Here is a 14,257-nt window from a genome sequence, read left to right on the forward strand (position 1 = left end):
GAAATGACAGTTGGAAATAAACCCATACATCTACAGCCATTTGATTTATCAACAGGGAACCCAAGACCATTCAATAGAAAAGAATAATTTCTTCAACAGATGATACTGGTACAACTGAATATCCACGTGCATAAAGAATAAAATTGGACCTTTACCTCACTCCATATACAAATGTTAACTCAAAATAAATCAATGACCTACATATAAGAGCTAAAACTATAAAGCTCATAAGAAGACGTATTGGTAAGTCTTACCTTGAATTTGACAATGGATTCCAGATATGACACCAAAAGTAACAAAGACAAATAAATTGGAGTTTATAAAAATTTGAAACTTCTATGCATCACAGGATACTACCAAAATAGGAAAAGACAACCGACAGAATGGGCTATAATATTTGAAAACCATCTATCTGATAAATTATCTATCTATACATACCATCCAGAATACGTAAGAAACACAATTCAAAAACAAAAAGACACCCAGTTAGAAAATGGGCAAAGAAGTCGAACAGACATTTCTCCAAAGAGTATATACCAATGTCTAAAAGCACATGAAAAGATGCTCATTAGTCTTTAGGGAAGCGTAAATCAAAACCACAATACCACTTTACATTCACTACGATGGGTGTTTTAAAAAAAACAAAAATGGAAAATACAGGTGATGAAGAGGATTTAGAGAAATTCGAACTCTCATATAGTCTAGTGGAAATATAAAATGGTACAGCTGCTGTGGAAAAATTTGGCAGTTTCTTAAAAAGTTAAACATAGAATTACCATACAACCCAGCAATTCTACTTCTAGAAATATACTCAAAAGAATTGAAAACAGGTACTCAAATACTTGTACACAAAGGTTCATAGCTGCACCACTCACAATAATCAAAAAGTGAAAACCACCCAAATATCCATCAATGGATGAATAAACAAATTGTGGTACATATATACAATGGAATATTTTTTAGCCATAATAATGAAGGAAGCAATTGATACATGCTATAAGGTCAATGAACTTAGAAAACACTATACTAAGTGAAAGAAGTCAGACAGGAAAGGTCACATATTACATGATTCCACTTATAGGAAATACCCAGGAAGGTAAATGCACAGAGAGAGAAAACAGATTGTTAATTGCCAGGAGCTAGGGGCAGAGAAAACAGGGAATGACTGCTTAATGGCTATGTATGGGGCTTTTCTTTTAGGAACTAAATGTTGTGGTGGTTCCACTACATTGTGAATGCACTAAATGCCACCCAATTGTACACTTTAAAACGATATTATGTAAATTTTTCAATTAAAACAAACAAAACCTAACAAAGAAAAGCTGAGGCCCAAATGGTTTCACAGGTGAATTCTACCAAACATTTAAGGCAGAAACAATACCAATTATATGCCATTTCTTCCATAAAACAAAAAGAAGATAACCAGTCTCAACTCATTTTATGAGGCCAACATTATTATGCTGATACCCAAACTAACAAAACAATTACCAGAAAACTATAGTGGTGGTTACCAGTTTGTACCAGATCAGGAGTGCTATTAATAATTGTTAATTTTTTTTTAGGAATTGCTTGACATAACTTGTAGCCTGAAATTTGTCATGGTGGGAGTATTTATACCACAGAAAATGGTAAACAGTACTAACCAGACTTCTCTACCAATCCCCCAAATCTGATCACTAAATTTTACCAGCATTTTACATGGTTTCAAATGTAAAAATCCTCAACAAAATATCAGCAAATCCACTACCTGATATCAAGACTTACTGCAAAGCTATAGTAAAGACACAGGTTATTAGTAAAAGGATAAACACACAGATCAGTGGAACAAAATCAGAGACTAGCAGTCATTGTTTGCAGAGGTCCCTCAGGCAGGCTGCATTTCAGGGAAAAGCCATGGAGTGGGCTGTCAAGCCTCTCCACTGTGCTCCTGCCATCTCAGTTGATCTTTATAAGAGAGCACCTGGTATTGAAATTCGACCAATAGGACTGAGACTTTCCCCATCCAATCAGAGATACGCAGCTATATCTTCATTTGCATCTTTACCAACCAATCAGGACAGTGCTTTTGGACCAATCAGAGCTGTGAGGATTTAGAGTCCTCATGTGCATGAAAACAGACCAATCAAGGACTGGGAGCAGTAACTCGTCTCTATATAAGCCAGCTTTACCTCTGTCTCTGTGTGGCACACTTTCAGTTTCGATCGAAGACTGTTTACCAGTTAGAGCTATAACACCGGGGTGGGGGGGGTGGGGGGTGGGAGATGAGGGTAAGGGGGATCGAATATATGGTGATGGAAGGAGAACTGACTCTGGGTGATGAACACACAATGGGATTTATAGATGATGTAATACAGAATTGTACACCTGAAATCTATGTAATTTTACTAACAATTGTCACCCCAATAAATTTAATAAAATAAAATTAAAAAAAAAAGAAAAAGAAAAAAAACACCGGAGTGGAGCTATAACAGAGCAGAGCAGATCTGTCTTGCCAAAGCAGAGCTGTCTCACTGGAGCTGAACTGTGACACTGGAGCTGTAACACTGGAACCTCCTCACTGGGGCTGCCTTGCCAAGCTGTTCCATAGCTGAGCTGTTTCACAATTGAGCTGTTTGCACTGAATAAAGTCTCTCCCCTCCTCACTGTAGCCCAAACTGGGGACTCCTGTTGACACTGAATTGACTACAATGACTTTCACTTGACTAGGGAGAATAACAAAGAGCCCTTCTCATCACAATATAAAAGGGGCACTTTATGTCACTGGTGACCTGGATGTCACTGTTAACCTGGACCACTTTGTTAAGGTAGTGTTTGCCACTTTTCTCTACTGTATGTTTCTTTTTCATACTCTAGTCTTTGAAAGCAAATCACTAAGTCCAGCCCATACTCAAGGAGGGAGGGAATAAAACCCACTTCCAAAAGGGGGCAGTATCTATGTATATTATTTGGAATTCTTCACAAAGAGGAGTTCTATCTTCTCCCTATTATTTTTTATTTATTTATATCAATATGGTCTCGAATATTTAATGCTTTGGGTTAGAATCAAATACTGTTTTATTTTATTGCTCAAATTGTTCCAGCCTTGCCCACGAGAAGCTCTTTCAAGTTGGCTCTTGTGCATATCTCACATATCCCCATCACTTTGTTTTTGAGCACTTCCTTACTTTCTGATGTACAAAATGCTCTGGGCTTATTTTATATTTTCCTTGCCTCAGCCCTAGAATCAATTATTTCTCCATGGAATTCTGGCTCCTTTTATTGGAGAATAGTATTTAGAAACCAAGATCTGCGTGCTGGGTATATTCATTGCTACTGGGGTGTCACTGGTTACAGGCCCTCTCAGCAGACAGAGTTAGAAAATATAGTATGTATTGTATTAACTCATGTATATATAAATATCTATAATTGTTTCTGTATCTACCTGTATATATGTTAAGCTAATATACTTGTATCTACCTGTATATATGTTAAGCTAATGTAGATACATTTGTTTGTTAATAAATGGCACTGGAAGAAATGAATAATCATATACAAAAAAAAAAATGAACCTCAGCCAATAATTTACACTTTATACAAAAATCAACTGAAAATAAACAGGTCTAAATATATAAAATGTAAAAACTACAAAATATTTTAAAATATAGAAGAAAGTCTTTGTTAAGCAAGACTTTTTAGACATGACACCAAAAGAAACTAAAAAGAAACCAAACTGGAGTTCATCAGAATTTGCTTTGTGAAACACACTGTTGAGTGAAAAGAGGAGCCACAGATAATGAGGAAAATATTTGAAAATCACAAATCTAACAAAGTGATTGTATCCAGAACATATAAAGAACTCTCAAAATTCAGTAAGAAAACAATCCAATTTAAAAATGAACAAAAGATTTGAACACACTCACAAAAGAAGATAGATGGATATCAAATAATCACATAAAAAAATTTTCAATATCATTAGTCATTAGGAAAATGCAAATTAAAACCATAATGAGATACCATTACATACCTATCAACATGACTTAAAAAAAAACCACCTGTCAATACCAAGTGCTGACAAGAATGTGAAGCAAGTAGAACTCTGATACACTGCAATAGGAATACAAAATAATACATCTAATCTAGAAAACAGTTTGGCAGTTTCTTATAAAGTTAATCTTAATACTTAACTATGATCCAGCAAGCACTCACCTAGCTATTTACCCAAGAGAAATGAAAACCTGTATACACACAAAAATCTGAATGCAAATATTTATAACAGCGCTTTTCATAATTGCCAAAAAACTGGAAACAACCCAAATGTTTTCAACTGGTGAATGGATAAATAATTAGGGTGCATACATACAACTAAATACTATTTAGCAATAAAAAAGCAACTTGATACATACAACACAATCAAGCAAAATTATAGGGATAAAAAATAAATTGGAGATTGCTAGGAATTAGTGGTGGGGGACTACAAAGAGGGAACCATGGAAATTTTGAGGTGATGAAACTGTTCTATATCTTGATTGTGGTGATGATTACACGCCTTCATGCATGTATTAAAACTGGTTGAAATGTATACCCAAACAGAGGGAATTTTGCTATAACTGAAAGAATAAATAAATAAATAAAAATTAAAATACAGCACAAGTCAAAAACCACTTCAGATTCATTAGAATGGCTAAAACAAACCAAAAAATATCAACAAGGATGTGGAGAAATTGGAACCCTTGTGCATTGTTGGTGGGAATGTAAAATGGTTGTGGAAATGGTTCCATTTTTCACTATGGAAAACAGTGTGGCAGTTTCTAAAAAAATTAAACATAGAATTACCATATGACCCAGAAATTTCACTCCTAATTATATATCCCCAAAAAAATCAAATCAGGTACTCAAACAGATATTTGTATACCAATGTTCACAGTAGCATTATTCATAATAGCCATAAGGTACAAGCAATCCAAGTGTCCATCAATAGATGAATGAATAAACAAAATGTGATCTATACAAACAATGGAATGTTATTCAACCTTGTCACATGCTGCAACATGGATGAACCTTGAAGACATTATGCTGAAATATGCCAGTTAAAAAAAAACAACTGTATGATTCCACTTATATGAGGTACCTAGAATAGTCAAATTCATAGAGACAGAAAGTAGAATGGTGGTTCCCAGGAGAGGGAGAAAGGGAGTAATGGGGAGCTAATGTTTAATGGGTGCAGAGTTTCTGTTTGAGATGATGAAAAGAGTTCTAGAGATGAATGGTGGTGATAGTTATATAACAATGTAAATGTACTTAATGCCACAGACCTACATACTTAAAAATGGTTAATATGATAAATTTTGTTATGTATATTTTACCACAATTAAAAAATAAAAGCAAAAAATAAAACCTCCAAAACACTAAAAATAGCTATGTAGAAGTATCAAATATTAGCACAGGCACCAGAATTTGAGGGATCAAGGTCCTGAGTGTTACACCTCTGCTTAGAATTTTCAGGGCATTTAAAAATTTCATAGCCAGAGCAAAAATGCAGAGCAGAAAGCAGCTTAGGGCTAGTACCTCTAGAATAAGATTAAAAAAAAAAAAAAAACAAAAAACAGTTCTGAATAGAATGCGGAGAAGTAAAAGAGAAGCTGATCTCACCCTAACAATACAACAAGTCCCTACCAAGAAAATTGTAAGTTCTGTAAGATAAGCTCTATCAGAGATCTGAGAATACAAAGATTAATAAAGAAAAAAAATTCAGAAGAGATAAATACTTCAGAAGAGAAAAGAAAACTACAACTACTTTCATTGCTGGGGGTGAGTAGGAGAGAGAGCAAACCAGTTCAACTTTTAACAAACTTTCAATGTTTGCTTTTGGGCTTCTGTGATGTATTATCATCCTTATGAACCCCAATCACAAAGCAAGTCAACACCAACCTGATACTACCTGGTGACTGAGTGGGGGGCTTCATATGCATATCCCCAAAAAGAAGTCTTTTCTTACTTCCCATCAAATGTTTCAAAGTGGTCAGTTTATAAACTGGAGAAGCAGTTTCTGGAACCAAATAGGATGTTCCATTACAGATATAGATGTTCTGAAATGTAAACACCCATTTTCCCCCTAACAGGCCTTTATTGAATGCATGGGAACAACTCTCCAAAGGCCAAGAGCAGAGTGTCAGGGCAGGAAGAGATGTTTCAGGTGGTGAAAGCTCTGCAGGGCAGGAACTCCTCAAAACAGGTGGTGGGTAGGCTACAAATGACATCAATGGAGCCTGGTGGTACTCAGATTCCAAGCCCTGCTAAGGGAAAGCTAGATCTTGCCATCAAATCATTTGAAGCCAGTGGTGAATGGAATCTAACTAAAACCCAGGGCCAGCTGAACTATATGTTAGACCGACTTAGCAAACGGACAGAGGAAGAGCTGTGTCTTTTTCTGGAGGTATTATTAACTTCAATCTTCACTACACCTTTACACATAATGTCCAGCACATAATAAAAAATTAAAGAGACATACAAAGAAGCATAAAAATATGACTCATATTGAGAAAATAAGGCTATTGAAGCAGACCCACAGATGACCTAGATATTAGGATTAACAGATAAGGAATTTAAAGTAACTATGATAAAATTGTTAAATGACCTAGTGGAAAAACAGACAATATAAATGAAAGTATGGGGAATCTTAGCAGAGATAGAAAAACAAACAAACAAACAATAAAAAAAAAAAAAACTCAGGAATTTTTAGAATTAGAAGATACAATAGCAGAAGTAGATTTTATGAATGAAGTGGGCTTTATGAATGAAAAGAACTGACAGAAGAAGGAAGCCACAAAGTTTAAAAAAAAAAAAGTTCAATAGAAATATCCAAACTAAAGAACAACAACAACCACAAAAAAACAGAAAAGAAAGAAGAAAAAAAGAAAGAAAAAACCCTCCCAAAACTAAATAGAGCATCTGAGATTTTGGCGACAATATGTATATACAAGGTGTGATAAAAAAAATACGATGAATGTTTATATTTTAAAAAATGTATTACAGTAAAAGACACATTGCCATTAATCCCTCTCAAAATACTCCCCCTCACTTTGAACACACCTATCCCATTGTTCTTGCCACTTTCTGAAGCAGTTCTGGAAGTCCTCTTTCAATGAGTGTCGTTAGTTGCTCTGTCGTGGCTGCCTCGATGTCCTGAATCGATTCAAAACGTTTACCTTTCATGGTCATTTTGACTTTGGGGAAGAGCCAGAAATCGCACGGTGCCAGCTCTGGTGAATAAGGTGGATGAGGACACACCGTAATGTTTTTATTTGACAGAAATTGCCATACCAGAAGCCATGTGTGTCACAGAGTGCTGTCCTGATGGAGGATGAAGTAAAGACACAGTAACTATAAAGGATGTTTTCAAACAGGAAATTTTTGTGATCACACCGCATACTCCAACGTTTACGTAATTGGAACTTTATAAAGAAAAAAAAAAGAGAATGGCACAAAGAAAATATTTGAAGAGTATCCAAGAATTTTCCATTATGATAAAACAACCTACAAATCTTTATCATACTTCAAGAAGGATAAATGCAAAACAAACAATATGTATGCAGATCACAGTCTAACTGTGGAAAACTAAAGATAAAATTAAAATCCTAAGCAGAACCAGAGGAAAAAGACACATTATGTTCAGGTGATTAACAACAAAATGAAGACTGGCTTCTCATCAGAAAAAAACAGAAGCCAGAAGACAAAGATATCCTAAAAGGGCAAAACAAAGAAAACTCTTGATAAATAGTTCTCTTTCCAGGAAAATATCCTTCAAAAACCAAGATAAAATAAAGACATTTCTGAAAGACAAGCCAAGTTAATTTGTCACCCTCCATCCTGAGCTACATGAAATAATGAAATAAATTGCTGAGGCTAAAGGGAAAAGATATCTGAGAAAATCCCAGACCTGTAGGAAAGAATAAAGAGAACTCAAAGCAGATATGTAAATAAACATAAAAGACTACACACATACACACATACTTAAATTTCTTTAAAAGATTACTAAGTGTTTTTTAAAAAAATAACAAGTATTTGGGGATAAAAATATATGTAGAAGTGAGACATAAGACAAGGACCACAAGGATGGGAAGGGTGTAAATAGAATTATACTGATGAAAGATGATTACATCATTCATGAAAAAGTATAACATTATTTGAAGATACTGTGATAAGTTAATGGTGCATACCATGTTTCCCCGAAAATAAGACCTAGCCAGACAATTAGCTCTAATGCGTCTTTTGGAGCAAAAATTAATATAATTAATTTTTTTACTATACTTATTTTACTATACGATCCGGTCTTATTTTACTATAAGTAAAATAAGTGAAAAATGGGGTCTTTATAATATAATATAGTATAATATAATATAATATAATACAGTATAATATAATATAATATAATATAATATAATAAATACCCGGTCTTATTTTACTATAAGACTAGGTATAATATAATATAATACCCGGTCTTATATTAATTTTCACTCCAAAAAATGCATTAAAGCTGATTGTCTGGCTAGGTCTTATTTTCGGGGAAACAGCGTACTGTAATCTCCAGACTAAGCAATAAACAAAATAAGACAAAAAAGTAGAGTTTAAAAGTCAATAAAGAAGATACAAAGTAATATTTGAAACACTCAAATATTCAACCCAAAGAAAATACAATAAATCTCATTAGGATAAAGAGAAATCCATACATAAACATACTAGAATAAAAGCTATTTTAAAAGCAGCTAGCACAAAACAGACAAATTTACTTCAACGGCCTGAAAAATCAACAGGTGAAATTTAACAGCATCAGAAGTAAAGACAGTAAATGCTTTTCAATGTTTTAAACGATAAGAACTGTCAGTGAAGAATTCTATACACAGTGAAGAAGTTCTTCATGAATATTTCAGATAAATAAAATTGAGAATTTTCCAACAGCATACCCTGGCTAAAACAAGCAAGCACACACAAGAAAAACAGTAACTATAAAGGATGTTTTCAAACAGGAAATTTATGCCAATAGGACTTGAGAGATTCAAGGAGGAATAAAGGAGATCATCTAATCTGGACAAAATGACTATGAACAAACAAAAAATTTCAGTATCTGCATAAAATAAACTTTTCCGTGAGTTGGTAGTGACGACTGCAAAATTACTTCAAAAAACAAAGAGGCTCACTAGTCATTTCTGCTGTCCAAGACTGACCATTCAGCAATTAGTTACAGAGCACAAGATAGGGAAAACATCATGTACCACTTTTGAATTAATTCTGGATAAGGAGAACTTCACATAAAAGATATAAATATGTTCAAGATTGACCGAAGTACAACTGTAGAACAGGTTAAATTTTGGGGGCTTCCTCCTACTTAATTTCTCCCTCCTTCTAGAGTCTGTTTCTCTCAATCAACATGCCTAAAGGCTATGACTTTTAATAACAGATCATGTCCACACTGAAAATTTATGATCTGATAATAATAATACTTCAATATATACATAGAAGTGAGATATAAGGCAAGGACCACATGGGTCGAAAAGGTGTAAATAGAATGATACTGATGAAAGTTGATTACATTGTTCATGAATAAGTATATTATTTTAAGATACTGTGATAAGTTAATGGTGTATATTGTAATCTCCAGACTAAACAGTAAACAAAATAATACAAAAAAGTGAGTTAATAATACTTCAAAAGGTAGTTGTGAGGCTTATGTAAAACAGACTTTGTCAAGAGCTTATCAAAGGGCTGGGCATTTAATTAATTGTCAAGTAAGCTATTTTGTTTTAAAATATTAAACTTAAAAAGCAGGAAATAACTCCTACAGAATTCAGGATTAATTTTATCTGGATTATACTGCAATGAGATTAAGGAGGGGCACACAGGGGCTTCAAAGGTACCAGTAAATTTTATCTTTTAAGCCAGATAGGGGATATACTGCTGTTTACTTAATCAGTATTCCCTAAATTATACATATACATTATGTACAGTCCTTTGATTGTAAAAAGTATGATTTAAAAAATTTTTAATCAATCAATCAATACAATTAAAATTCAATGTTTTCTACAACCTACAAGGTCCTACATATTCTAGTTCTTTTACCTCTTTGATTCTACCTCTTAGATCTCACCTCTTACCTTTCTCCCACAGTTTCTGGAACATACCTCAGGGTGTTTGTATTTGCTATTCCTCCTATCTAGAATGCTCTTCCACCATTTTTCTACTTGGTTCTCTGTTTCATTTAATTTAGGACTTTCCTCAACTATTACCTTTTAGAATGGGCAATCCCTAACCAACTCATTCCCCGTTCCTCATTTCACTATATCATTCTGTCCTCTTAAGCTGCTTGAGCTTGCCTCTGAACACTTATATCAAAAATACTACTCAAATGTTGACACATTTTATTACATAACATAAAAACGTATCACATTTGTTAGTATCCTCATCAATCTCAACAGAAAAGTCTTAGAAGTTATTAAGTTCATAGCAGAGGATACAAGTCTTCCAAAATTCTAATTTTCACTTACAGCTTACATATAACATTGGCAACAAATAGTAACAAGTATTTTCCTTGAAGTGACAGGCTCATTTCACTCATTTTTGAGAAAACATTTATTAAATACCCAAGTGTGAATAACCACAGCTTGCTTGCCAGTTGCTCTTTCAGGTAAAAGTGTTCCATGAAAAAAGTGGCTAGAGGAACTCACACATCAATCACACAAGTGCTTTTCCTCAAGACAACCACCACCATACTTCAGAATGCAGCAAAAGTACTTTATGTGAACTTCCCATTTTGTCACACAGAATATTAAAAAGATGTGTATTCAAGGGTCAAGATTTAATAAAAATAATAATTTTTACTGTTTCACCAATGATATCCTTAAATAAGAATGGCAATATTTTACTGTAAGTACATTGCAGAGGAATGAAATGTCATTGGTGTCATCGTCTTGATTCACGCCAAACAGGTAGCAATCTATTCACCATTGCTTTTATACCATCAGTGCAAATGTCAACAGTGTGCAATTCAATCTGGATCTTAATATTACGTTTGACCTCACTGACCTCTTGGGGCTCCCAGAGATCCGCAGACCACATTTTGAGAAATGCTGTGCTAGTTACAGTATTTTCCCTGAACGTGATTTTAAACTGTTTTCTTTTTAAATTTAATATATGGGCTCTCTTTCATAAAACTCATTGAACACACACACACACACAAACACACACACACACAGTGAAACAAAGTAAGGGCTAATATATGGTGATGGAAGGAGAACTGACTCTGGGTGATGAACACACAATGGGATTTATAGATGATGTAATACAGAATTGTACACCTGAAATCTATGTAATTTTACTAACAATTGTCACCCCAATAAATTTAATAAAATTAAAAAACAAACAAACAAACAAAAAAAAACAAAGTAAGGGCTAAATGACTTACCTGAAATGTGTTCATTTTCTGCAGCTCTTGGGACAGGATAGAAACTATGAAGCCAGAATAGGGAAAGTTGAAAGACAGAAGTCATGAGACCTTATCTTGCAGTTTCAGGAATCACCTATGAGAAATTTCCATACATTTTAAACCTCTGGATAAATGTCCCTTTAAGCTATGAAAAGGAATAGGAAGAACCATGATAAAGGAGTACCCACCTGTCCATTGGTGACTTTGATATAATCTTGGTGATCTTGGGACATTTTTGACTGAATCTAAACATTTCTTTCTTATTGGCCGTTTTTAAAATTACGTGTCCATTTACCAAATAACACAAAAGAATTGAAAACTTAAACATCCATTAATAGATTAGTTAAGCAAGGTGTATAATATATACCAAAGTATGGAACTCTATGCTGGCATTACAAATGATGCAGAAGAGAAGTATTTACTGATACTGTGTTTCCCTGAAAATAAGACCTAGCCGGACCATCAACTCTAATGTGTCTTTTGGAGCAAAAATTAATATAACACCTGGTATTATATTATATTATACAATATTATACCTGGTATTATATTATAAAGGCCAGGTCTTATATTATGTTACATTATATAAGACCCGGTCTTATGTTAAAATAAGACCGGGTCTTACGTTAATTTTTGCTCCAAAAGACGTATTAGAGCTGATGGTCCGGCTAGGTCTTATTTTCAGGTAAACACGGTATGGAAAAGTGTTTAAGTTACAAGTCATAACAATTTCTCCTATTATTATTATAAACCCCACAAGGTTAGAAAGTCTCCAAAGCTTTCAAAAATGTTTCTCCTAAATTAGTTTCTCAAAAATCACTTCTCCATGATTCATTAAATCACGTATTAAATATGATATCGTGGCTCTGGAGTCTTGTGCTCTATGCTAGGCTCTGCTATTAAAAATCTAGTGACTGTCGTAGCTAAAAATGCTGTTTATCTTTTACATGAAGAATTAAATTTTAACAATGCTTTATGTACCATTCTGATTCTATAAGTCTTCACTAAGTACCACAAATCCAGACAGTACCCTGGAATTTACTATCCCCTCCAAACTTAGGCTGGGCCTAGAGTAAAATTTAATTAGGCCTTGATGAATTCTAACATGGCAAAATAATCTGCTGATAGTGACATAAATCTAACTTCTAAAACAACAATTTGGTACCATAACCCCCAAACAGGCACTTCATGTAGGTAGCAAAAGGATGCCATAATGCTGAAATCCCTTCTGTTACATACAGCAGAAACCACTTTCAGTCAGCCTGTTGCTTACAAAATGCCTAATTAATAAGCCCAGATACACCAGCCAATCAGAGGTACTATGACACTTTCATAACATGGAGCATGGATGAAATTGCAGTTTTCATTTTTTAAAAAACGTCTGTTCCATTTCCCCTCTTGCTTGGATAGGATTCCAAGCAAGAATTAAAATTCTGGGCTTAATTTACAGTTTCAAATTACATGTTTAACATTCCTCTGAGAATAGAGACAGGATGGAGAATGCGGGAAGGGCCTTAATTTTAACCTTCCACACAAGAGTTCTGAGGAAGCCTCAATAATTTTTGGAAATAGAACACTACATGCTAATATTGGGTGGACCTAATCCACTACACTACACGATTATGTTCTAGCGATGCTCAGGGTCAATTACTGCGAATTTTAATGTAGGAAACAGCATGAACTAGCAAGTGAAAATTTAAAGCCCACCTGCTAACGCTGGGTAAAACAATATCTCTGAACTTGTAGTATTCGTATTTATTAAAATAGAGGTGGTTAATGCCCATGGAAAGGATGGTTATGATGATTATGATTAGATGAGCCAATAATGAAAGAACAGCATACTTTGTAATTATAAAAGCCGCTCACCTTTATTGAGTCATCACACTTTAAATATACTATCCTATTTAATACAGAAAACAACACCAATAGTATTATCATTTTACAGGTGAGTATCTGAATCGTACCGAGAAGAACCTGCCCCTTTCCTGGCAGGCAATGGACTGGAGCCCAGGTCCCTGGAGCCTGACACCGCCGTGTCCCCAGCGCCCAGCACCGCGACGCGCCAGCTGGAATCACCAGGGACGGGTTTGGATCCACGTCACCAGCGGCCGTCCCCACCTCGGCTGGCGCCCCAGGTCTCTTGCAGCCGCTGCTCTCACACGGGTCGACAAACGAGGCTTCTGGGGAGGAACGGAAAGGCGGACAACCGGCCTCCACGCCGCCTCCCGCCCGGCTCCCTCCCCAGGGGCCCTCAGAGACCCATTCGGCCTCAGCGAAGGGGGTGGCTTGCAGGCTCTCCGACTCTGCGCAGCCGCGGAGACCCGACTTCCCCCTGCCCCGGCCTGGCGTCCCCAAAGCGGGGCCGTGGACACACCAGCGGGGACACCGCCACGGTTCCCGCCCCGTGGAGATTCTCCTGTGCGGCGCTGCGCCCAGCTGGAGGCTCCCAGTTCTCTCCCCTTTGGGGAGCAAGCCGGGAAATGGCGACTACGAAAGAGCGGGAATTGCTCATGCGCAAAAGTATACCCACGACCCACTCTGGAACTGCGCTTCCGGGAAGCCTCTGTTGCGACTCCATGGTAGATGAGGTTTGGCCTTCAGTGTCCAGCGTGTTTGCTGCTGGGATTTCTGGGAGCCCTGGTCCTTTCTTTCGTTACTCATACTGATGGCTGATTAGAACTGGCAACCTGTGATATGGGGGCTTGAAAACAAAACTACAGTGAGGTGGTGCAATGAATATTTATGAGTAAAAGAAAGTACTTGAAACAAAGTACAGTAGAACTTTCAAAGAATACCCTGTAAGGG

At 35.8% G+C, this 14,257-nt stretch overlaps 1 protein-coding gene across 3 annotated transcripts in view; it reads right to left on the bottom strand.

Annotated features, from left to right (window-relative positions):
• ZNF25 (zinc finger protein 25) overlaps positions 1-13,983 on the bottom strand; it is a 36,638-nt gene extending 22,655 nt beyond the window's left edge. The window contains exons 1-2 of one of the 3 annotated variants that reach the window (XM_019717340.3): positions 13,417-13,983; positions 11,435-11,478 (exon numbers count right to left, since the gene is read on the bottom strand). In XM_019717340.3, the coding sequence (XP_019572899.1) occupies positions 11,435-11,449 (15 nt within the window). In that variant the 5' untranslated portion in view covers positions 11,450-11,478; positions 13,417-13,983. Of the gene's footprint in view, positions 1-11,434; positions 11,551-13,416 lie in introns of those variants that run through there. The other 2 variants (XM_019717338.3, XM_019717341.3) reach the window with 2 other exon arrangements.
• Positions 13,984-14,257: the final 274 nt, after the last annotated feature.

This window comes from Rhinolophus sinicus, chromosome 15 (assembly GCF_057876585.1).
Source record: "Rhinolophus sinicus isolate RSI-liver-muscle chromosome 15, RSI-T2T, whole genome shotgun sequence".
Classification (NCBI taxonomy): domain Eukaryota; kingdom Metazoa; phylum Chordata; class Mammalia; order Chiroptera; family Rhinolophidae; genus Rhinolophus; species Rhinolophus sinicus.